This window comes from Cololabis saira, chromosome 9, assembly GCF_033807715.1.
Source record: "Cololabis saira isolate AMF1-May2022 chromosome 9, fColSai1.1, whole genome shotgun sequence".
Taxonomy (NCBI): domain Eukaryota; kingdom Metazoa; phylum Chordata; class Actinopteri; order Beloniformes; family Belonidae; genus Cololabis; species Cololabis saira.
The window spans coordinates 40,598,853-40,624,892 of record NC_084595.1 but is presented as its reverse complement, the minus strand read 5'-3'; the positions used below and the strand labels follow the sequence as shown (position 1 = coordinate 40,624,892).

The window sequence follows — 26,040 nt, the reverse complement described above, 5'->3', positions numbered from 1 at the left end:
GAGGGAGGAAGGAAGAAAACAAAGAAAGAAGGAAGGAAGGGAGAAAAGAGGAAGGGAAGAAGGAAGGAGAGAGCAGGAGGAAAGAAGGAAGGAAGGAAGGAAGGAAAGGAGGAAAGAAGGAAGGAAGGAAGAAAACAAGGAAGGAAGGGAGAAAAGAGGAAGGGGAGAAGGAAGGAGAGAACAGGAGGAAAGAAGAAAGGAAGGGAATAAAGAAGGAAGGAAGGAAGAAAACAAGGAAAGAAGGAAGGAAGGGAGAAAAGAAGGAAGGAAGGAAGAAAACAAGGAAAGAAGGAAGGAAGGGAGAAAAGAGGAAGGGAAGAAGGAAGGAGAGAGCAGGAGGAAAGAAGGAAGGAAGGAAGGAAGGAAGGAAGGAAGGAAGGAAGGAAGGAAGGAAGGAAGGAAGGGAGAAAAGAGGAAGGGAAGAAGGAAGGAAGGGAAAAAATAAGGAAGGAAGGAAGGGAGAACACAAAGAAGGAAGGAAGGAAGGAAGGATGGAAGGAAGGAAGGAGAGAGCAGGAGGAAAGAAGGATAGGAGAATGAGGTCATTTTGACCCAAAGACAGTACAAGGGTTGAGAGTTCAGGGTGACAATGAGTCAAGGGTGGAAATGGGGAGGTAAAAACAAGTCTGCAAAGCTCAGTGGGGAAGAACATTTTGTTTTCATTAGGTATGTAAGACAATTGATTAGTGTGAGGGATTGGAAGAACTAATCACACTAATCAGAGCGTGAGGCAGCAGGTGGGTGAGGTCCGGCTCTCCCTCATGCGCTCTCTCATTATCAACCAGCACATCTCGGTCGGCGGGCAAAGTCCGTGCCACATAGCGGACTGTGGACCGACCCCGACCCCGGGGCGAGCGGAGCTGCTGCATGCCTTGCTCAGCGGCAGCGGCGGCACGTGAGGAAGTTCAGCAGCTGTTTCACCGGGGCTCGTCACGACGTCACGCCGCCGGCCGGCGCTGATTGGCCCGCGCTGCTGCTGGACGGACAAATTGTGTAAAGTGTGCGGTTTAAAGGAGTTGGTTTGCGTCCGTCTCCCGCAACGGATCGGCATCAGCCCTGACGACCGGGAGGGGGGAGAAGAAAAAAAGAGGAGAGAGAAAAGAAGACGAAGCAAGAAAGAAAGAAAGAAAGAAAGAAAGCAAAGCAGAAGCGAGTGAGAGATGCAGAGCTGCGCCAGGTCCTGGGGGCTCCTGCTGGGGCCGGGGCTGGCCGGGTCGGGGGCGCATCTGCGGGGCTGCAGCAGCCGCGTGGCGGGCTGGAGACTGCCCGGCTCCCGGCTCCGGCTCCGGCACGGATCCCTGGCGTCCCTGGCAACGGCCGCCCGGGGGCTCCGCACCTCCGCGGCCGCCGCGTCCCGCCGCATAGACGGCATCCTGCCCCGGCACGACGACTTCGCGGAGCGGCACATCGGCCCAGGTGAGCGGGAGAAGAGGGACATGCTGGATGTCCTGGGACTCGAGGTAAGACCCGCGTCTCAACCCCTCCATCCTCAAAAAAAAAAAAAAAAAAAAACAATAGAAAAGGGATAAAAGCATATTTTAATGTTATTAAATGTGTTATTGATTTGTTTTTGTGATTTTTGTATTGAGGGGGAGGATTTTTTTATAAGCCCTTCCGGCTTCTTTTCCTCTCCTGCACAATTATTTGTCCTTGTATTATTAATATAATTACTGTTTTATCATTGTGCATATGAATAAAATTAAAAAAAAAAGAAAAAATGTGAAAAGATGAACACTTTTTTTCTTTTTCCCCCCAGTCAATCGACCAGCTCATCGAAAACACCGTCCCTGCCTCCATCCGCGTCCGGCGCAGCCTGAAGATGGATGACCCCATCTGTAAGTTTGAGTGTGTTTGTATTCCTGCAATAAATAAATGGATGCCAAAGCACATATAAAAAACAACAAATGTGGGAGAAAGTGTGTGCAGAACCGGGCTTTTGTTTTCTCTCTTCTCCCCCCCCCCCGTCAGATGAGTGGCTGAAATGTAGGTTGCACCTCTATTGTGCGCCGCGGAGCGCGGAGCGCGCTCCCCTGGTTAAGTCTTCCTTTGAACATATTTGGAGTTGTTTTTGCGAAACCCGGCGAGCAGCACCAATCTCCTGATGGGAAGCCGATGCTCATAGGATGGCAAGTGGAGTGTAAAGTTTCGCCCTGCGCTCCCGGTCCCAAGTCCAGTTCAATCTGGTTGCAGCGTTCACATTACATCACAGCCGAGGGGGTTCCTAATAAGGGGACTTCGGCGCGTTTTGCATTAGATTGGTCTGCATGGTTTAGTTCCCCCCTCCTCATCCTCCCTTTCAGTCTCTGATAATGAAGATTTGCACGTTTCAGTATTGGGTATAGATCCTTTGTTTTGACTTATTTACAAGAAAGATGGAAAAAAAAAAACACAAAGCAGAGTAGAATAATGAGTTTCCCTGCATGCAATGTCACAAAGATGCTTTTACAATTCACTGTGACCTCTGTCATACCAGCATAAGAAATGACTACTTAAACCCTTAAAACAGCAACCTATGATCTCCAAAGTATGGTTGAAATAGATAATTGTCATTACACTGCACATAAAGGCACCAATAAAAACATCATGGAAGATGTATATTCTTATAAAATATATCTTATTTGTGATATGGAATACACCCTACTTATGCATTTTGTAATCATCGCTTGCAAGGCAGTGTGCTTCAGTGAATTACTCCATTATCAGCAAAACATTTAATCCGTTTATTTATTAACCACGCTGCAATCGTTACTGAACAATGAACAATACCTGTCACAAGGAGATTGCAAACTGTTTGTTTGTTTGTCTTGGTAAAGACCCACACTTCCCCAAAGATTCAATTCATTATGACATAATAGAAAGAAACGCCACAAATTGGACAAGAGAGGGGGAAACTAATCAATTTTTGAGCATTTTATCTCATATTACACTTGTTTTTGCATGATGTGCTTAAGTACTACAAAACAAAGCATGGCCTGGGATGATTTAATGTGACATGCATGATGGATTACTGTTGCCAACTATCAAGAAGTCATGATTCATTCTGGGATCAGCACATAGTTGTTGCAGGCAAATGTTCTATTACTTAATACATGAAAGATCAGTTAAGGTGTGTTCGCCACGTTGGTTTGTGTTTTGTAACATTAATGTTTACTTTGAATTTACATCAGCTATGTTTAAAATCATTTCTATGAGAAAAGTTAGCGATCTGCTTAAGAAAGGTTGAAGAAAAAAAACTTGGCGTCTTAAGTTACGATTTGTGAATTTTTCATTTCTTAACTGGAGATCTCCTGTTAACTAATCACATGAAGTAATCGTGACTTGATTTGTCATTGGTGACCAACAGAACTCAAGATACAACCAGGATTAAATCACCAAAAGTGATGCATTAGTTGGTCATTATTTATGCAAATAATTTGCAACCTTTATCATAAAGAGCTAACTATTTTTTTTAATGCTTTGATCAACTAAAAATCTATTCTGAATTAACACCAAACTTTCTGTTTTAAATTCAGTTTTAATTTTAATAACTGCTGCCAGAACTCGTCTGCGGTCTTTTAAGGATCGTAATCTAAAGCTGTTTGAGATGGTTTGTTGTAACACCGCAGAGATGCTGGAGGCGACACATAAACCAAACAAGGAAAGTGAAACAGAGAATCAGTGAGAGATTGAAGTGGCTGTCGTGCACGTGTTGCTCTGATCGGCCCTTGTATCGGCCTCCCCTCCGACTCTGTCAGGTTTCATAATGCAACAAGCCATGCTGAAGGAATAAAACTGGAAGCTGTGCTCGTTTTCTGCTTGTTCAGCTTAGAAGGGCTTCAGTGTGCAAAGCCGGCGAGGGATTCTCTCCTCAACAATAGACCTCCTGGATGGTTCTAAATCAGGCCTTTTCTCTCTGCCCCGCAGAACTCTGGGACCATGGGAAACCGGTCCTTCCTGCCGACTCAAACTCAGACCCCCTCTCACAAAAAAATAAAAACACAAAGTCGGTCAACTATCTCACTAAAATGTACATCTTTTGTGACGAATTATGCAAATGTTGCTATGTTTAAACACTTTAACAGAGTTCAGTGTACCCTTCTTCTCCCCCCCCCTCCTTTAGAAGAAGCTGTAAATATCCACTTGTACGCTGGCCCCTCTTACCAATGAGGAGCGGGGGCATCTTTCTTTTTCGTGACACAAAAAATACGGTAATTCTGAAAGCAGCAGTAATAGGGGCTCTCGGTGCAGACGGCGGGGGGCGGGGGGGTTATTGTCCATTCCTCGGAGTTGCTAGGCAGCTAGGAAGGCCAGAGGAATCTGAGGCTGGTTCTGCACCGACACAGCCCCCCTAAGGCATGGAGCACTGGGACTAAACAACACAGGGGTTATGCATGTGAGATCAGCAAATGTTTGTAACAGTGATATCAATCAAGTCTTTCATATTTAATAACGAGGGTCCCAGCTGAAAAAAATAGTATGAGTTCAAGGAGTAGGAGTTCATAGGTTTTTTTTTTTTAATTTTTTTTTTTTTACTTCTTCCTACTTGTTTTTATATTAATTCTGGTCTACTTTGTTTATTATGGTACATTTATTATTTAGTGATTATTGTTATTTATTTATTTTTATATATATATATTTTTTTTTTATTGATTTAATGTTCTGCTGTTTTATTAAATTTTTTTTTTTGCTTATGTTCAAAATAAAAGATCAAATCAACGAAAGCTGCTAGTTACAACATCTGGAAGCGGAACATTGCGTAATTTTTATAACTTTTTAAAATATTTTTCTTTCTTTTTCTGCCTGCTAACGCCTCAGAACAACCAAATATTCCACGCACGGATTAAAAATGATGGAAAATGAATGACTTTTTACGTCTGGGAGAAATGACTATATTTCATTTGCTGTAACCGGGTCAGTGTTGCCTCTTTAAGCACATTTCACCAGCTGACTGGTTGCACGCCACACTGATTGTCCTCATCCCGTGACCGACTGTGTCTCACATGAGAGACGTGGCGCTGCTCATCAGAACTTCTGAAGCGTCTGGCAATTTTGCACTTCTCTGCCTTTTTAATATTTAAATGTAAATATGCATGTAAAGTTCAGACAGTAAGCGCTTATGTCATACCACACAAGTGATGATCTCCCTTACATTTACCGATGCCACCACTCTGCAACTGCTACTTTTAGTGCAGAAGTTTTCACTTCTCTCTCTCTCATCCAGGTGAAAATGAGATTCTGGAGGGTCTGCAGAAGATTGCGTCAGAGAACAAAGTTTGGAGGTCTTACATCGGGATGGGCTACTACAACTGCTCTGTGCCGCCACCTATTCAACGCAATCTCCTGGAGAATGCAGGCTGGTGAGTTCCCACAGCCAGCTCACCGGCATGCCTGCACAGAAATGTGAAGCTGCTGTGACTCGGCCTCTTGTGATGCCGTCGCAGATAGTTAATCATGTTTATTCATACGTTTGGGTTACTCATTTGAAGTTTAATTGCTAGTGTGCTGAGTAACGTGTTTTTAATCGGAGGCCTTGTGACTCGACTCTGAAAGACTCGTGAGGACTGATGATGAGCCTCACTCCGGCTTTCGGCACAAGATTTTCTTTCACCAAAATCCAAATCAGCCAACCCTGCCCCGCATTTTTCTTTTTACGCCAAGGACCTCAGGAGACGCACAAAGAATTCCACTGTCCCATCCCGCTTTTCTTGATTAGCATCAACTCTGGGCTATTGTCCTCGTGTCCAAACTTGTTCTGTGGATTCATTGTGGGTTTTTGTCCTCAGGGTGACTCAGTACACGCCTTACCAGCCGGAGGTCTCTCAGGGTCGCCTGGAGTCTCTTCTCAACTACCAGACCATGATCTGTGACATCACAGGCATGCCTGTGGCCAACGCCTCCCTGCTTGATGAAGGGACGGCGGCTGCCGAGGCCATGCAGCTCTGCCACAGGTATCCACATGTCGACAAAGACGCATCTCTGCTGCTCAGAATGTGGTGGCATGTTTCACACATTAGGGACTCCTCTAGTAGGAACTAAGACAGCAGATGCATATAATCTTAAAGCAGCACTACGTAACTTTTCCAACTCAATATCATATTTCCAGAGTCATTGTGATGGTACATCAACTTACAACAGGTTTAATGACACCTCTGTCATGGTCTGAGGGGTCTGTATCGCCTTCACTGGCACTGTGTAACTTTGAGGAGCATGGTAGGAACCCTGCCACTCTACTGGTAAACCACTACCGCTTTTCTCCAAAGGAGCCGCCAAACTCAACAAAAGCTGAAAGTTACATTGTGCTGCTTTAAAGGGGACTTATTATGGCATCTAATACCTATTTTAAACAGGCCTTGGATGTCTTAAAAACAAGCTTTTGATTGTTTTTGCTAAATAAATTAGAAATTCAGCCACTGAGCCATGTCTTTATCATCTCATTCTCTAACCTCATTATCTATGTGGGATTCTGAGTGGGCGGGGCTATGATAATGAGGCTCCGTGCTGATTGGCTGCCTGAATGACGCGATACACCGCTACGGAAAAATGGCGGAAGCTCCGGCCGGCGGAGTTACACCGTATCATAATTGCATGCGATGCGAGCGTCTGCGACAAAATCAATTCCCTCCCTCCATCCATTTGCTTTATTTTTTATTGGAGTCTCCTAACTGGCCGCAGCGACGCGGCGCGCCGTTTTGAGCTGAACATTTGTCGGACGCCCTGCTTCTATTTTCTTCCTGTCACTCGCGTTGAAAGCCGGTTGAAAGCGCTGTAGGAAACAGTCACGGATGAGGAACGTCTGATCCAGTTAGTTGCAATGAGAAGTTATCTCTATGATTCCTCCTCATTTCACTACAAAAACCTCAATAAAGTGGCAGCTGCTGGAGGGAGATGGACAGAGAGCGTCTGATGTCACGCTGTGCTACGTGATAGTCGGACGCTCATGCAGTTACACGGTTTTATAGTTGTGGGCGTGGTTTGCATTTTGGTTACGTAACGAAAATGCGCAGAATCTTATTGGCTCGTAGATCCACATCACACTGGACGGATCATCCGGGCGGCTGTACAGACACTGCAGAATTTGGTTGCTTTCCTCCTTCTCTGAGTTGGCAGGCTGAGGGGAGAACACTTTATATATGTTAAAGCAAGAAAAAACGTGTTTTTCATAATAGGTCCCCTTTAATTTATACGGTAACTATATTTACATGCAGACACATAGGAGTAGGGTTTAAAATATGTTTAACTTTATAGATTGCTCATTCATTTGTGTTGTTTGCTTCTTCCAGACAGAACAAAAGACGGATCTTCTACATTGATCCGCGCTGCCATCCTCAGACCATTGCTGTAGTGCAGACCAGAGCTAAGTACGTATTACAAAAGCTTCTCTTTGGGTCCACTACTGTGTGGCATTGCATTTCTACATTCCTTTGTGAATATTATTAAACATCCAGCCGTGTCTGCTTTTTTGCAGCTACATCGGAGTAAAAACGATACTCAAGCTGCCCCATGAGATGGATTTTAGTGGGAAGGATGTGAGCGGGGTGCTCTTTCAGTACCCGGACACGGATGGGAGGGTGGAAGACTTCACTGCACTCGTGGACCGGGCGCACAAAGGCGGGGTGAGAGAGCTTTAAACACAATTAAGGTCTGGTAATTCAATGACAAGCCCACCTTTTAAGGAAATCTGCAAGCGGTAATAAAGTGGGTAAAGTTTTATATCGATGACACAGCTGTGTATTTAGAAAGAAGAAATAAGTTTGTGCAAGCTTCGTGTTTGGAATTAACCAGGTTTGTCTTTCATTTTGGTTTTATGTACAGATTAGTCTATACCATGTGCAAATATAAAATATAGTGATTAGTTGATGAGGTTTATGAGCAAACGGGGCTTATTTCCTCAACTTTTCTGTCCTCCTCCTTGTCCAGACCCTGGCTTGCTGTGCCACCGACCTGCTGGCCCTCTGCGCGCTGCGTCCCCCCGGAGAGTTCGGCGTTGACATTGCTTTGGGCAGCTCCCAGAGGTTCGGGGTTCCCCTCTGCTACGGCGGCCCGCATGCCGCCTTTTTCGCAGTCAAAGACAATCTGGTCCGGATGATGCCCGGCAGAATGGTCGGAGTAACCAGGTGAGAAACTCTGCTCATGGATCGCTGCTGGTTTTGGAGTAAAGGATAGAGTTGAAGCATGGGAAGAGACTCAGGTTGTTCTTGATAAGTCCTTAGATGATTGTTGGTGTTTCAGGGATGCAGCTGGTAAGGAAGTGTATCGTCTCGCACTGCAGACCAGAGAACAGCACATCCGCAGGGACAAGGCAACCAGCAACATTTGCACCGCACAGGTATAACCGGGGTCACATTTTAATTGAGTAATGAATGTGTGGAAAAAATTCCAATAAACTTTTTATTGAAGGCAAGGTATAAGAGAACAGTTACATATAAAGATAATATTTTTGCTTTTTTGTTTTAACAGAACACACATACACACATACAAATATAACCCCCCACCCTACAACATCCGGTGCATCTCAGTCTAAGAAAACAAAATAAGTAAAGAAATGAATGGATAAAAGTTATGATATTGGTACTTAAAGATATCTTGCAACAGGTATGAATAATAAAAAAAAAGGAAAAAAATGAAAAGAAAGTGCAGGTAGCTAATTTAAAATAAAAAACTTAAGAATAAGTAAATGAATGATGAGGCCACATTTGTTGTGCAACATCATGCATCATCCCTCAGGACTTAGTAAACATGGATTCATGTATTGTCAGAGGGTTTTAAGTTTGTTAATGAAAGATATTACTGGGTTCCAGGTGGAATAGAAAAGTTCTTTCGACCCTCTAAGTGTGTACTTGAAATTCCAATCATTTATAGCATTTAAAAAAAGAAATGTATGTACTTTTTCTTTCTTTCTCTGGATCAATATCCCCTTTTTGTTTTTCTTTCTTAGGCTCTGCTGGCCAATATGGCTGCCATGTACGCGCTGTATCACGGTCCCCAGGGACTCCAACACATCGCCGAGAGGACGCACAATGCTGCTTTAATTCTTGCTGAAGGTAAATTAGCTGGAAATTGACCCAAAAGCAGCAATATGTTTTCGTAAAGTTGCACAAATCATATAAAAATATGATGTATTTGAAGAAAATATACACATATGTTAGCCTGGTAGAGCAAAGCCACATCTAGAAAGATTTAGGGTCTGAAAACGATCCATAGGGCCCCCCCTGTCCAAGGGGGTTGCTTATCAAACTGCCTTTGCACGTAGTTGGTTAGTGCTTCAACCAATCAGAGCCAGGAACAAGGTGACACGTTCAGAGCAACAGAAACGAGTCAACGGGAGAGGAATAAATTAAACAATTGCCGTAGCCTGTTGGCAGGAATGCAAATACATCTACCTTTTTAAAAAGGGATGGTTTGAGGGCCGTCTTGTTTCAATTTTCCCTTCCAAAAGTCGAAACTTTTAACTGTTGATGCCAAACTGATTCAAATGGCTGTTAACCCTCACCTGCAGCCATCTACACAGGTTACATCCAGATGACTGAAGACTTTCAGGCATATTTAATGAGCTCTAACAGATGGTATCTAGACCTGTCGTACCTGCAAAGCAAACGTAAAATTGCCAGTGGTATATCTAGATTTCTAGGATACATATATGCAATTTAAAAAATATCTTCTTTTTTTTTTTAATGTGAGGTGACCTTGGAGTTAAATGGGGTTAGTTTATGAGGTGACAGTTGGCACATGGAAACTATTTTTATTAGAGGAAGTTTATGAAAGTATATAGTGATATGAAAAAATGGTATTTCATCATAAAGACAAAGTTGTTGGTGCTCATCAGACTGGGAAAGGTCATAAAACCATCTCCATAACGTTTCAACTCTACAGATCCTAATGGAATAAAAATGCTATACAACCCAAGAAACCTATCCCATCTCTGAACCACAGTGGTTGTCAATTAAATATTAATTAACAATTAAACTGAACTGTGTTTCTGTCTGGACGGCCGGACCGGTAGCTCATATTTCCAGGTCATGCATTATGGAGAATATTAAAATAGTAATAATTGAAAAGAAACCCCGTTGATTCACTGTTCCTCCTCTCAGACACAAAAGCAAACTTTCTGCTCGTACACCTCGTTTCAGGTCTGAAGAGGGCGGGACATCGGCTACACAGCGACTTGTTTTTTGACACTCTGAAAGTGAATTGTGGCGTCGCTGCCAAAGACGTCTTGGAGAGAGCCGTGCAAAGGCAGATAAACCTGCGAGTCTACACTGAGGGCGTGGTGAGTCCCACGTGGGTTCAGCAGGTTTGATCGCTGAAGGGGAACGTCCTGATAAGAAAACGCATGTTTTAAAGCGGTGCCCTGCCTTTGTTGTTGCAACAATTACAGAATATATATTGGTATAAACTTCTGTAGGAACCTGGGAGAAATTGAAAAGGTTAATGAAATTTGAAATAAAGTGAAAGTAAAATGTTATCTTGACTATATTTTCAAAAGTAACAGATATTATAACCTTCTGTCTCTCTAATGCCTGAAAATTAGAAGTTTGAGTATTGGATGGCAAAACAAAAAATCTGATAAATTGACTTTTCGTCTGACATTTGGCAACAGATACTTTTTTTTTGGAGAATTTCTGCCCAGTTTGCTTTCGGAGTATTTTGATCATGTTTTGGCATTTTTGTTTGTTGCAAAACAACAACCTAAGAATAAAGGATATTGTTTTCAGTGCATAAACTCGGTCTACTCGTGCTTCTCCTGCACCAGGTGGGCGTCTCTCTGGACGAGACGGTGACTGAGAGGGACCTGGACGACCTGCTCTGGGTCTTTGGCTGTGAATCGTCAGCTGTATGTACATGGTTGCATTCATCTAGTTTCTTTTACATAATAACGTGAAAGTAATGCATCATTTAGTTTTCATTTGAAATTTTGCAGGAACTGATTGCTGAGAAGATGGGCGAGCGCGTGAAGGGTATCATGGGAAGTCCTTTCAAGAGGACAAGCAAGTTCCTCGCACACCAGATCTTCAACAGGTTGGTTTGCAGTTTATTTATGACACCGCTGCATTTAATAATAATGATCAATTTTATTTAGAGATTTTAATTCCAGTTTCTATTTTTCGTTGTTTGAGTTCAGGTTTTGGTTAATTGTTAATTTAACTACCGTAACATTTTTAAAAATGTATTTATGTAATCTTTTTCTTTCATTAATGATATTAGTGCAGTGGTACTATTATTAAAGGAGCAATGTGTAATTAGATTATTTTTCTACACTCCTCGTCGGTTCTGTGGGGACTGCGGGTGGAAACTAGCATTTCTGCTAAACCCGGTGTATTCACACAGCTCAATGTAGTGTGCATTAATATGCATTGTCCCGTCTAAATAAATAAAATCTGCGGCATCAAATGTTCAAAATCTGAGAATTAAAACCTGGAAACTGTAACCAAGAAATTCAAATCTCTAACTGAGGGTGATCTTTTTTCCTCAGTTATACTTTTTCTTTTCTCGTCATCATTTCCAAAATGAGTCTGGGACATGGTCTAGATTAATGCATCTGTTGCCAAAGTAACTTGACTTAGTCAACCATCAGAAATGTTTTGGCAGCAGTTTACTTGCCAATCTAAAAGAAACCCTGCAGGTTTGGCATCAAACTTCATGTCTTTTCTTTCAATAATCCGTCTGCCGCAGGGGAAAACACTCCTAATAGCTGCTCTGGTTCCTGCGGCGCGCCCTGATTTGAAAAGGTTAAGATCCTTGTGTAATATTTCACAGTAGGATCACGAGAACCCCAACATCTGAATCTAGAAAACATAAATCACATGCCCCCCAACCACAAGACTGTACTCATTTACCCAGTCTGACAGTTTTGATACATTTTAATTTAATTGTGCAGCTTCACGAGATAAGATAAACTCATCTGCCTTATTACATCTGCATCACTGTAAACTCCTTAAACTGCGACCTGCAGGTTTTATACACGGACATTATAGATCGCTAATGGGAAATACATATTATTTAATCAATATATTTTGCAATACGAATGCTTCATATAATTCTCTTGTGTTTACTAATCAACTCACTAAAAGGGGATGCACCAACAATTCAGACATTAGAAGCCGTTCTGGCTAGCGATTAACAGACATACTGTACAATCACCTTTGGCAGTTGGTTCCAGGTTGAAATTTAACTTTGTTAAATACCGTAAGTTTAACTATACCGGGACTTGAACATGAGTGAAAACATCACCTGTGGGCTGCGGAAGCTTATTTAAGGGGCCAGAGACTATTTTATAGTTTAAAAAATCTAATTTGTTCCTTATTTCAATGCATTGGGGGTCTTTTGAGCGGAGTAGTCATTTTGTTTTTAGTATCTTTTTAAGAACATTAAAATTAGTAAATTATATTATCTGATTATTCTCATCTAAAAGCAAGCAATTTAAATATTTTCCTGGGGGGGGGGGGGGTTCCCCAGTTTTTGATTATTTTTCCATCATTTTTGTAGTTTTTAATTGTTATCGTCTCACCTTGTCCAAATCTTTGTTTCATCGATGATAAAAACTGTCACTGCTGTTTGGTTTATTTTTGCACAATTTAATGTTTTTTTAAAAAAAAATGGATTAAGGGAAAAAAACAACAACAAAACCCTAAAAGTTTAAATAAAAGATCACGATAATCGCTTGTTTACCTGCTGTCAGATTTGGCTTATTTTATTATTCAAAACTTTCAGGAATCTGTAGATCTCAATAATTTATTTAGGAGCTCTGAATTATAAATGATCCCTGCTCTTGTTGTAAGGGCTCAACATGCATGTCTTTTTTTTTTTTTTTTTTCTTTCTAAAAGAACATTTAATCTTTATTGATGCCATAAAATTAGTCCTTATATCAGTACTGCTAATGTCCAAGTTCTCTATTAGGGAAATTCTATACATACAACTCTTTTCAAAGCAAGACTTATCATTTCTAATTGCTGGAAAGATAATAAAAGGGTGTGTTTTTGAAATGGAAATAGCTGGCCTGAGTATCTGACTTGATGGCTCTGATGAAGGGATTACACTGAAGTCCACAAGTGAAAATGGTATTAAATATTTAAATAATTACATGGATAATAAAGTTGTTTGGTTGACCAGAAATGTTGTAGTTCTGATCTTTGTCTCTCAGGTTTTTAGGGCACTAGTGATGTTTTATGACACAGGAAAGCAGGGAGGGGGGTGGTGACATGCAGCCAAGTACACACAGGGCAGGAACCGGACCTGGCACGGTCGCCGTGACAACTTAAGCCCGTCCTACCTAACCAGTTGAGCTACACGACACCTGTCCTGACTCCTTTCGGACTTCGACACACCCCACATGCGAGATCTATTGAGAGAAAGAAACGCTGTCATTAGTTGCAATAAAAGACTTTAAGTTGGATATGTAAGAAATGGAGTCTTTAACAGCTGCATCAGAAACACAAACCCCGTTTGTTTGGTCTTCTCTTCTTCTGCAGTTACCACTCTGAGACCAACATCGTGCGGTACATGAAGCGTCTGGAGAACAAGGACATCTCCCTGGTGCACAGCATGATCCCGCTGGTCAGTGCTGGCTCAAATACTCTCACACTCGCAAACTAATCAGTGTATTTGTTAGTCAGTTATTCTGCTCCTCACCGGTGGAACAAACTTCCTGTAAACCTGAGGTCTGCTGCAACTGGCAGCTCCTTTAGAGTAAATCAGGGTTAAAAACATTACTGTTTACTCAAGCGTACTCTTAAATTAAATACTTACCTGCTGTATTCTAATGCCCTTACTTTTTAACAACTTGTGCTTTTTATTATTTTACCTCTTTGACTGTGTCTTGCCGCTTTTAATGATGACGTAAAGCACTTTGATTTAGCTTGTGTTGAATTGTGCTATACAACTAAACGTGCCTTGCCTTAGTGTGAAGTCACAGTAACCTGTTGTTTTCCCTTCAGGGCTCCTGCACCATGAAGCTTAACAGTTCATCAGAGCTCATGGTGAGTTATTTATCATCATCATCATGTGTTTATTTCCATGACAACTAAGTTCATTTACAGTGGGTCCATGTTAAGCAGGTCAGATTTTTGTTTAACCTGAAGTGATTTTTGTAAAGTTGATCTCTTTGCTGCTTCCTCTTTCAGCCCATCACCTGGAGGGAGTTTGCCAACATCCACCCGTTCGTGCCTCTGGATCAGGCGCAGGGCTATCAGAGGCTTTTCAGGCAGCTGGAGAGGGATCTCTGCGAGATCACGGGCTATGACAACATTTCCTTCCAGCCAAACAGGTGAGACTGCAAATCCCAACCTCCACACTCAGTCCTGGTTCTTCTGAGAAGTGACTTTTCGTCCAACGGGCCTTAGACCTTTTAATTTAAAGGTGCAATACCATGGATACCCGTCTGAACTGGTTTTAGAAGCGTTTCATTTTAAGGAAAATCAAAAGAACAGTGGATGTTTCATGGTGGCAACATCATTTCAATCCCTTTTCCACTTGTTCTACAGCAAATTGTCAGATATTTTTATAGTTGCTGAGCTGTGTGAAACGCACTGAGGTGGACTCCTGTAACATTTCCACCTTTTTAGATGCAGTAAAAGATGGAGGACCAGTCGGCATGCGAAACATGAAGCGCTTAATGACACTTCTGTGACATTAACATGGCGCTTTGTTACCTCCACTTTCATTTATTTTTACTTTCGTAAAGGAGAACAGCAGCAGCTTAATAAAGAGCTTCAAGAAGACTTCAACACACTATTTTAACTTACTTTTAGCCATTATTCAGTTGTAAAATGTCAAGCATTTGATGTTTGACCTGATAAAGTCCGCACCTACCTCTGCCCCTGTGTTATCGGGAGTATTGGCAGCCGTTATCAAGCTTTTCGTCCCGTCTGTCTCTCCTCTTTTGGTAATGTCTGCACCCTGGTCTTTGGACTTTCATGAGGTGGACGATGTATGTGTATGAGATGCATGACAATGGTTTGTCTGCCTTGTTTTGCAGTGGCGCTCAGGGAGAATATGCTGGCCTGGCTGCTATAAAAGCTTACCTGAACTCAAAAGGAGAAAGCTCCAGAAGTGTAAGTGTGGGAACAAAGTTGTACCTGGGACAAAACTCAACAAAAAAGTACTAACATTAGACAACTCTGGCAAACTGCTCGGGGTATTATTCATCATTTCCATCCTCCATCTCCACCCACAACTTCAAGTTATGCTACAGCTGACTTTCTTTTTTTTGGTGTTTTCGCTTTGCAATTAATAGCAGATTTAAAGTAGCAGTTGCATAGTTCATTTAAATCAGCTATTATTACTTTAAGAAATAAATGGACCCTTCCCCAGGTAGCATGTTATAATGCTCTCATATGGTAATGATGTTTCAAGTGTTATTGAGTCCAGTTCCTGTCCAGATTTCCGTGCAGAGTTATAGACTAATCCTGAATAAGGTGCACCCTGCAGAGTCACGTGGCTTAGGCCACCGCTTTACACTGACTGATATGAGCAGCGCTGCAAAGACGAGAGAGAAACCGTTGTTCTGTCGCTCTGGCCAAAACATGTCGCATTGCAAAAACGAATTTCTAAGAAAGTAAAAGAAAAAGCCTTTTATCAAGAAAATGAAAAGACTGTTTTAATAGTTTTAAGAATTGCTGTCAAAAGTTTTCTTACGCCAGTGACGTATACATTTTTGCTTCAAATAAGCCAATTTTGACAAGATTTGAGAATGTTAAAGCTTATTTCTAGAGGAGCTGTTATTGCAGTGGACGTGGACTTCAAAACCCTGAGAAACCGCACCAGCTTGTGGGGAAAAAGGATATAAAAAGGGGTTTGATACCACTTAGCTCCCTATAGCTGTTATGAGACTTAAGGCTCCTGCTTGACATTTAATGCCCAGACATGAAAACGACATCAATTGTCTGTCGTGGTTCTCGGCAAGAACGTGAGCTTCACTTCTTTAGCTGCATTGCACTTTCAACGACAAGTTTGCCAGCATTAAGGTTTGCTCTGGCCACAGTTTCATGGCTGCTTTTTGACGTTTTTTTGATAATGCTGATTCATTGTTTCGCTCTGAAGGTCAAAGCAGGGCCTGAGTGTGTCAACTCTGCGCTCTAATGCCTGTTTTTTTATAAGTTCACGACTGCTGGGCTCCTTGTTTGCTGCTGCAACGGGTCACTTTGACACCACGGATCAACGGGTTCTAGATATGATTGCTGGAAATTCCTTCGGTATCCTGAAATGCACACGAGAAGTAGCTTGAGGAGAAGGGGAGATAAGACGCCCCTACAGATTAAAGAAGGGCTGACTCTGATTTTTTTTTTTCTTCCCCCGGTGTAATTTGGCCTTTGTTTTTAATAGCTTCCTCATAAGTACCTCTTAGATAGCGGGCTGATCTCTGGGAACAGTCAAGGTCCAAACTAACAACTCTGCAAACAAAGGGGCTGAAGGCAGTGTGATCTTACTATAGGCCGCCGGCTTCCAAGATTCCATATTTGGATGTTTTAAGAGTCGCTGAGTTATGTCAGGTTTAAGTGCCCCAGTTCTCTCTTTGTGGCTGGGTTGCAAAACGCCAGAGGTGTCGTCCTAATATGGGAAAAAAATCAATTAGTGGGCTGCATGCAGGTTACTCATTAGTCCCAGAGGTGAACGCTGCTCCGGTCAAGCAGAGATTCCTCCCACCAAGCTCAGAAAATAGCTGGTTTAATTTTTTTCTGCAAACAAATACAGGTTTTAATAATTTATTTTATAGTCTCACAACAATTTTAAGATTCTGGCTGTAACACGTCCCTCCACAGATGCATCTTTTTCAAACTGAATTTTAGTTCTTTGGCTGAAGCCACTTGATCCATATTCAGTCAGCACAAATCCTTTTGTTCTGTATTCTTTTGTAACACATCGCTGCTCTGCAGCTGAGGTCATGAGGTTCGGATCAATAGTGAATTTAAACCTGGGTGAGAGACATCGAATCAAACTGTGATATTTCCCAAATAGAAAATAAAAATAGCTTCACGATCTTATATTCTATTTAATTCAATTTATTAATCCCCAAAGGGAAATGGATTTTCCAGCACATTCATGATTATGTCATTGGTTCTCCCATGTTCTTGTCTGCTTGTTGCTTTTTTTTTTTTTTTTTTTTTTTTGTTTAATGTTTTCCCCTGACCTGCGACACTCACAGTTCCTCTGCTGCTCCAGGTCTGTCTGATCCCCAAATCGGCCCACGGCACCAACCCGGCCAGCGCTCAGATGGCCGGCATGAAGGTCCAGGTGGTGGAGGTGGACAAGGACGGAAACATCGACATGGCACACCTGAAAGCTCTGGTGAGAGCCCAGGAACGTTAAATAAGGATCTTAATCCTGTCATGATGCATCAAAGTTTACAAAAGATTAGGTTTAAACACTTGGGATTCTGTGATAGGCAGGTTTATGATTCTAATAGTAACATGTAAATTGTTTTATTTCCTCGAGGTGGACAAGCACAAGGCGAGCTTGGCAGCCATGATGATCACCTACCCCTCCACCTTTGGCGTGTTTGAGGAGAATATCGGAGACGTTTGTGATCTCATTCACCAGAACGGCGGCCAGGTGTATCTGGATGGAGCCAACATGAACGCTCAGGTGAGGCTGCATTCAGTTTCTGGTTTGTAGTTCAGGAATCTGTAGGAAATGGTTGTGAAAGGTGGAGAAGTGTGTCCCTATCACACTATGATTTAATAACGTTATAGATGACAGCTTTTCCTGTTGGAGCAATATGCAGAAAATTTCTGTTTCTACTTTCATGAAAGACTGCCTTCATGCATTGGAAATATATTTCTTTTTAATTCTTTTATTTATCGAGGAAGTCTCAGTAAAATATATAAAATCTCTTTCGAGGAAGAACTTTCATCAGTTTTTTTTTCATCTCAATTAGTTGGCTTTTCCCATTCGGAATCTTTCTAAAACTGATGAAAATGAGTTTTAATGTGAATTTAGTCAGTAACTGATGGGTTATTAAAAAAAGTAGGTAGTTTTACTTATTTATACAAAATGATTGTAAAAAGAGGAGATTTGGCTATAGTGAAGGACACAAATGAAATAAAAGTAAAGTTGAAATAAGAGTCAACTAGTGAAGCAAGGAAGTTTATCCTTCTGAACTATTATTTTTATTAGTTTCCATCTCTTAGAAGTCCTGATGCATCAGTTTCCTTGTTGTTTAAAGTGACTGAAGCACAATTTTATTTATTTTTATGCACACTGTTTTGTTATCATTCCTTTCATACATGCGCCAGCACTTGTCGTTTAATTACCAACAAATGTTTGGTCAAACTTTAGTCTCAACTTTTCATTTAATAAAATAGGAAAAAACTAAACCCCACACAACACTGGTGTTTCTCACAACTAAAACACAACTATGAATATCAAACGGAGGAGAGAAAAGGGGGAAATAAAAGAATTAATGTACATGTGGAGCTAAAAAGGGAAATTAATTTATTGTTAATAAAGAACTCCTAATGAAGAATGTTTGACGGTTAACTTTAATTCCTGCGGGCTCCAGGTGGGTCTGTGTCGTCCGGGAGATTACGGCTCTGACGTGTCTCATCTGAACCTGCACAAGACCTTCTGCATCCCCCACGGCGGCGGAGGACCCGGCATGGGCCCGATCGGAGTGTGAGTCGGGAAACTAACTCTTAAACGCCCCATGTGCTGATTTATTTTTTTATTTTTTTTATTTTTTTGTTTGCACGTGTGTGTGGCATGTTAGTCAGTGTTGGATATTAAGCTCCGTTCTGTTGTCATCAGGAAGGCCCACCTGGCCCCCTTCCTGCCCAGCCACCCGGTGGTGGCCATGCAGTCGGTGGACAGCAGCAGCTCGCTGGGCACCATCAGCGCCGCCCCCTGGGGCTCCAGCGCCATCCTGCCCATCTCGTGGACCTACATCAAGGTCAGCAGGGTCACGGGGGTCAGAAACACAGCAGTACCGGGCAACCCTGCGGGGATAGAACCAGTCACATGAGTCAATGACGGCCGGATCCCACTGCCAGTAGTTAGTAAGTGTTGTCATGGCAACACTTGTTAGAATCAGCATCAGTTTTCTCATTTAGTTATTACTTTTTGCGCTTAAAGGGGACCTATTATGGCATTTAATGTCTATTTTAAACAGGCCTTGAATGTCTTAAAAACAAGCTTTTGATTGTTTTTCCTATATATAGAAATTCAGCCTCTGGGCCATGTCTTTATCTTTACCGTCTCTAACCTCATTCTCCATGAGGGATTCTGGGGGCGTACCCTACGCCGTAGGCTCTGCGTTGGTGTAACGTGGAACCATAAATCACGTCGGCGACAAAATCAATTCCATTGCTTTATTTTCTATTGGACTGTCCTAACTGGCCGCAGTGACGCAGCGCAGCGTTTTGAGCTGAACATTTGTCGGACGCCCTGCTTCTATTTTCTGTCGCTCGCGTTGAAAGCCGGTTGAAACCGCTGTAGGAAACAGTCATGATGAGGAACGGCTGATCCAGTTAGTTGAAATGAGAAGTTATCTCTATGATTCCTCCTCATTTCACTACAAAAACCTCAATAAAGTGGCAGCTGCTGGAGGGAGATGGACAGAGAGCGTCCGATGTCACGCAGTGCTACGATAGTCGGACGCTCATGCAGTTACACGGTTTTATAGTTGTGGCCGTAGTTTGCATTTTGGTTACGTAACAAAAGGGAGCAGAATCTGAACGGCTCGTAGATCCACATCACACTGGACGGCTCATCCAGGCGGCTGTACAGACACTGCAGAATTTGGTTGCTTTCCTCCTTCTCTGAGTTGGCAGGTTGAGGAGAGACCACTTTATATATGTTAACGCAAGAAAAGATGTTTTTTTTTCATAATAGGTCCCCTTTAATATTATGTCACGCTTAGATTAGCAAACCTGACCACCTCTACAAGACTTGTTGCATCATACGTCACCAATTCCAGGTAAAATATGCATCTCCTGCTTGTGTTTAGATGATGGGATCCAAGGGGCTGGTTCACGCCACCGAGGTGGCGATCCTCAACGCCAACTACATGGCTAAGAGGCTGGAAGGCCACTATAAAGTCCTCTTCAGAGGCAGGAAAGGTAAGAAAAATGTGCCAAAAACAAAGCACCACATCTGCAGTTAATATTAAGACGCATTACTACTTTGTTTAAACCTGCTTTTCGTTTGTCCTGGGCAGGTTTTGTGGCTCACGAGTTCATTCTGGATGTGAGGCCGTTCAAGAAGACGGCCAACATCGAGGCTGTGGACGTGGCCAAGAGGCTGCAGGATTACGGTAGGCTCAGTTATAAACCCCACACTTGTTTAACAACAACTCCACGCAGGAATTTAGTTTATTTGAACCATTAAGAGACAAAGAATTATTTTTTTTTTTCCCCCAGCTTTATTTATAAAGCAGCACATTAGATAGATAGATCTTTATTGTCATTATCACTATGTACATTCAAATCTTATTGCCTTCATGATGCTTGTAAGCACCTGTCCAGTCAATCCATGTTGCACGTCATGATGCACAAGCAAAAGTCCAGACATTTACTTCCCCGCTGATCTATATTTATTTGTTGACATCATTCTGCTCCAGGAATAACAGATATTTGTTCAGAAAAAGAGGTTAAACTGCTGGAAATAAGTTTTTACTCACTGCTTCCTGAGTTCACCTTGTTTCACGTTTCCAGGAACGTCATAAGATGATGCTGGCTGGACGTGATGAATTAGTGTAAACTTCACTTTAGATTTCACAAAAACACATGTCTCAGAAAAAGTGATATATTCACATAATGACTTAACAATTTCTAAATTGTGATAACAAGTATTTTCTTTTTGAGATGAGCACACCAGCTGCACAATTAATTTTTCTTTATTAATCAACTTTATTGCAGACACAGGTCCATATAAAAAATAATCATAACATAAAACGTACAAAAAAGAAATGCAAAAATACAAAATATACATTTAGAAGACATACAAGCTATTGCACCAATGCCACCTTATCCTAGAGGTGAATCTATAGCAGCTTTTCAATGGACTGACTAAAGCTTCAATTATGTGGTTCTCTGATTTGTCCAATCGACACATAAAACTAAACATCAACTGTCTTAAGAGCCTCACAAGTTGGCACTCTGTTGGACACAAACAATTGACTGGCACTATGCCACCTAGGAACACGGAGCAGCAACCTCATTGCATCATTGTTGCTACCTTGAGCCTCTGCATTCTCTTTTTCTTATAGTTAGACCACAAGTGAGCAGTATATAACGGTGTGATGTAGGTTCAAAACAGGGAACACTTCAGAGTCAGAACACATATAAAACTTCCTGATAAGCATGTTGGCTTGAGAATAAGTTTTACAGCGCTGTCAATACAGGTCTTCTGTCTAGTCATCAGACATGACATGACAATGCTGCCCTTTAATACATTTCTGAAATATATTATGTTTTCATCTGACTCGGCCAAAACTGATGTTTATATTTTGGTGTGAGAAGATGCTGAAACCTTTCCAACCTAATTTGAGGATGGGGTTTGTGTATTTCTGTGCTGTAACAAACCAGCGTGTATTTGCTGCGGTGGTTGAACCTGATGTCTCTGATGTTCAGGTTTCCACGCGCCCACCATGTCCTGGCCGGTGGCCGGCACCCTCATGATCGAGCCCACGGAGTCGGAGGACAAGGCGGAGATGGACCGCTTCTGCGACGCCCTCATCGGTATCCGACAGGAGATCGCAGACATCGAGGAGGGACGGATGGACTCTCGCATCAACCCTCTCAAGGTGTGCCGCCGCGGCGAAATGATGTATCAGAACAGCAGACATTAAATGGGCCCGACACATCCCAGCTCATGCTGGAGGAATTGTGGGACACACATTGTCATTCACACCCATATATTCTGGCTATGTCCTAAATGAAGTGTATTTTGGAGAGAGGTGTTTGATGCCCTCTAAGAGGTTTTTCAACAGGATATTCCACAAGACCCCACAGTGGCACTGCTGGGAGTAATACCCAAAAGGAAGGGAGGGCCAAGAAATACCTTTTTTAAATGTATTATTTACAGCAGCTTTGAAGTGCATAACTTTCAGATGGCTGAAACCAGACCCTCCTACATACAACATATGGATCCAAAAAGTATGTGATCTCTATCAAATGGAGCAAATCACTTACTCATTAAGGCTCCAAAAATCCACCTTTATTAAGCGGTGGAGCCGCTTTATTAATATGTCACAGCTTTATTAACACAATGAGGTCTATTACCCAATGTTGCTCAGCCCACCTGCCTAATTCTTACTATATTCCCTCTATAAACATATTTTATACACATGCCAATTTTTCCCAGAGTAAATATGGTGCCTGCATTTTTATACACACCGTTGTACCTTGGAGTGGACAATTATTATTGATTTTACTATTTTTTTTTTTAATTTTTTTTTATTTATGGGTTTGTTATTATATACGTATATTTTGGAGTGAATAATTATGTTTTCTCTTGTTTTATTTGCTTAATACTTGAGTATAATGTGTACAAACGTTGTATGCAGCTGAAAAAAGAAGAAAATGTATATGGTGTATTGTTGTTGAAAACTAAATAAAAATTAAGTTTAAAAAAAAAAAAGAAAAGTAAAAAAATGTCCTGGTGCTCCAGTGTAAAGGTATCTGTGTGTTTGTGTGCAGATGTCCCCTCACTCGCTGGCCTGCATCTCCTCCTCGAGCTGGGACAGACCTTACTCCAGGGAGTACGCCGCTTTCCCCTTGGTGAGAGTCCGCACGGTTTCTTCTTCTTTTCTTGCCGTCTTACCTAAAATCCTTCCCGTTGTTGAGCAGCCGGGCATCATGAGCCCCTGCTGCTCCCACTTACACAAAACAAACTTTCCTTCAACCTCAACGTTCAGGATAAAACACTGTGGACTCTGCTGCCCTCTAGTGGTGAAAGGGCAGTGTGACGTTTCATGTTCCGTTCAAACAGGAACATTATTTATCACACAAGTCGCAAATCACCACCTCTAAGAAACTACAATCAGGAAATGCGGTGTGGCTTTTGCCTGAAAACTGACTTTTCAGCCCAAAATGGGTAAAAATGTGGTTGTTTTCTCGATAACATGCATGTGTGTCTTTTTTTTTTTAACCAAACTAGACCCTATGTGGCAGTTTTTATAGAAAGATCGAGGAGAACACCACAAATGTTGAAGGTTCTCTCTTTGCCCACTTCGGATGTTTTGTGTGCCAGTAAATTCAGCAGAAAGCGTTTTTTGGCTATTGTTGCTCAGTGAAGCAGCGGTTAAATATTTGCAGTCACTTGTTCCAGTTCAGATTCAAACTTCACTTCTTTCTGTTTCATATCACTGTAAAACAAACGGCTTCGGTTTCTAGACCATTTTATCATAAAAGTAGACGACAAGTTTATCTTGGGTCTTGGCAAAGGTTAACAAGATAGTTATAACGTGACATTTTGAAACAGTTTAAATTAAAAGAAATCATGTAAAATGCTGTTGGTTACAGTCTGAATATATGTTTTATGTTATACGTTTTCAATCAATTTTCATTTTGCAAAAAAGAGCCATAAGAATATTCAGTAGAAAACGATATAGAGATCCAACAAATCCATTATTCCTTCAGTTAAAATTTCATGATGAACTAGTAGACTATAGTATTTTGCAAATTATGTTTAAAGCTCATAAAAAAAACTTTACCAATCAACATTCAGAAAAGATTTGAAAAAAGAGAAAGCAAGTATAACTTGAAAGGAACAGAGATTTAAAAAAAAAAAAACAAGATTCAGGACTAAATTGATGGAACGTTGTGTTTCTGTGAAAGGAATCAGTTTATGGAACAATCTGAATAAAGAAAACAAAGAATCCAAATCAAACATTACATTCAAAAGAACAATTAAAGCCAGTATGTTAAGGAAATATAATGAAATATGTTAGTTAAGTTTGATTGACATACCCATAGACGGCGGTTATTTTATTTTATTTTAGTTTTTTTATTCACTTAGTTGTTTTTTTAATTTATGTTATTTGTGAATTTATTTCTTGGAAAAAGGGGCAGATTAGATAAGATTCTTCTTTCTGCTCCCTTTTCATTCACAATTTATGAACATTTGTATTGAATTGTTTTATTTTTTGAATGAAATGAAAATAAGTAAAATTACCGAAGAGGCAGAACAAGATGGATAATCTGAACCCAAACTATTCTAAAAAGGTATTTATTTATTAATTTCTTTTTGTTTTCATCTTGCAGCCTTTCATAAGGCCCGAGACCAAATTCTGGCCGAGCATCTCGAGGATCGACGACATCTACGGCGACCAGCACCTGGTGTGCACCTGCCCGCCCATGGAGGCGTACGAGTCTCCGTACGAGGAGAAGAGGGCGTCCTCGTAAACACGTCTCCAGCTCTGTCCCAAAGTCCCGCTGCGCTCTAACCACCGGGGCGGGGGGGGCGGCGGCTGCCGGGTGCAATAACACGAGCCGGGAGAAGCGTTTCCAATCCACAGCCAGGCCGACGACCGCGACGGAGCCGGGGTTGTCGTCATCTTGTTGTTTTTGTTGTCTTTTAGAGTTTAAAAAGCATGAAGGAAAGCTGTCAGTGCGCACACACGATGTCCCAGTGTCTCTTAGTCTAAAAAGAAGTGGACATTCGGACAGAGCTTAGTACAACTATTTAAAAGGACCAAAAGATGCAGCTTTTTTTGCTTTTTCCTTTTCTACTAGATGCCGCCGCCTCACCCCCGTAACCCCTCCTGTAATACCGCCTTTCCAGCCAAGCGCGCGTCACCTCTCCACTCCCAACATTTATACACACAATCCCCTTTGAGCCTCTTTCTCTCGTCCTTTCCTGTAAAATCTCCCCCGATTCTTGATAAATGTAGGAGTCGCTAGCACCCGGCAGGCTCTTGTTGATGTTATTTTAAAATGTTTAAATGTCTGCTGTAACATTTGTTAGCCTAGTGAGTTGTCATTTTAAGTGAATTATTTTCTAATCTAAAATAGTTTTTTTTTCTGTTGAGGAAAAAAAAAAGATGCCTGTATTAAACATATTTGTCTTAAAGTGTGTCAGTGTTTTTGTACGAACACACGGTGGAGGAAAATGAGGACCAGGGCAAGTTCATCAAAGTAACTCCTTGTTTTTATTTTCTCTCTTGTCTTTGACTTTTCCAAACGCAGTTGGAACAATAGTCCGGTAGTCAAAGGCTGATTTTTGGCTGAACCCGGTTTCGTCGGTAAAAGTTTTTTTCTCAACTGATTCTTGTAGCTTGGGGTCATCTATTAAGAATTCCAGAGGGTGCCCAGTGATATCCCTTGAGCATTTTTTGTTATTAACCCCTTAATGACCGAAACACTAAAAATCCACCCAAAATAGACTTTTATGGCATTTCATGCAAAAATCTTGATCTAAATTAATCAATTTTGATTAATCTTGATCTAAATTAATCAATATCCACTTTTTCAATCAAAAGTGGATATGTACAGTGTTATGCATGTTTAAATATTAACCCCTTCATGCACCAAACACCAACATCCTGGTGAGATATTGGGACATTATGAAAATTTATGTACAGAAATCAAATCAAATGCATAAGATATGCTTTCTACAAAGTGGATTGGGGGAACTGGCCTTCAGGCCTTCCATCTTGAGCAACTTCCACAGAACATTCCCCCAAAAATATGGTTTAAGAGATTTCATGCAAAAAATATTCAAATCAAAACCATAAAATGTACTTATTCAAACATGCGTGATTGCCTACAGTGTGTGGGGGTGTCTAGGGTGTCTTGGGTGTCTAGGGTGTCTAGGGTCCAGCCCCCCCCCCCAAAAAAAAAAAAAAACTCAGGTGGTCACTGCAGGCAGGGTACTGCAGGTATTTTCCGTCCATTCTGTCATCAGCATACAACTAGTATTTGCCAAACAGGACTTCACATCCTATTCACATGGTAACTGGAGCTGTGAACAGATTTAGCAGCAAGCTAACAACAAGAGTGATTGTGGATGCAAGAGTGTTCTAGAATGGCAAACATTTGGTAAGTATTCCCTCTTTCTGACCTCACACATTTTGTAACCATTTCATTTAATGTAAATTGCCTTCAGCCTTACAACTATGTTAAAACAAT

General features: G+C 41.5%; 1 protein-coding gene across 1 annotated transcript; it reads left to right on the top strand.

The window, feature by feature from the left end:
* Positions 1 to 938: 938 nt before the first annotated feature.
* On the top strand, positions 939 to 24,982 carry gldc (glycine dehydrogenase (decarboxylating)). The gene is made up of 25 exons (XM_061729573.1): positions 939 to 1,460; positions 1,757 to 1,835; positions 5,201 to 5,336; positions 5,763 to 5,927; positions 7,260 to 7,337; positions 7,445 to 7,592; positions 7,897 to 8,093; positions 8,209 to 8,305; positions 8,915 to 9,020; positions 10,107 to 10,246; positions 10,730 to 10,810; positions 10,898 to 10,995; positions 13,447 to 13,531; positions 13,912 to 13,953; positions 14,098 to 14,240; positions 14,952 to 15,027; positions 17,135 to 17,260; positions 17,408 to 17,557; positions 18,474 to 18,586; positions 18,719 to 18,860; positions 19,917 to 20,028; positions 20,127 to 20,222; positions 21,541 to 21,713; positions 22,609 to 22,689; positions 24,175 to 24,982. The coding sequence occupies exons 1-25, from the start codon at positions 1,161 to 1,163 to the stop codon at positions 24,313 to 24,315; spliced, it is 3,105 nt and encodes a 1,034-aa protein (XP_061585557.1). The 5' UTR covers positions 939 to 1,160; the 3' UTR covers positions 24,316 to 24,982.
* Positions 24,983 to 26,040: the final 1,058 nt, after the last annotated feature.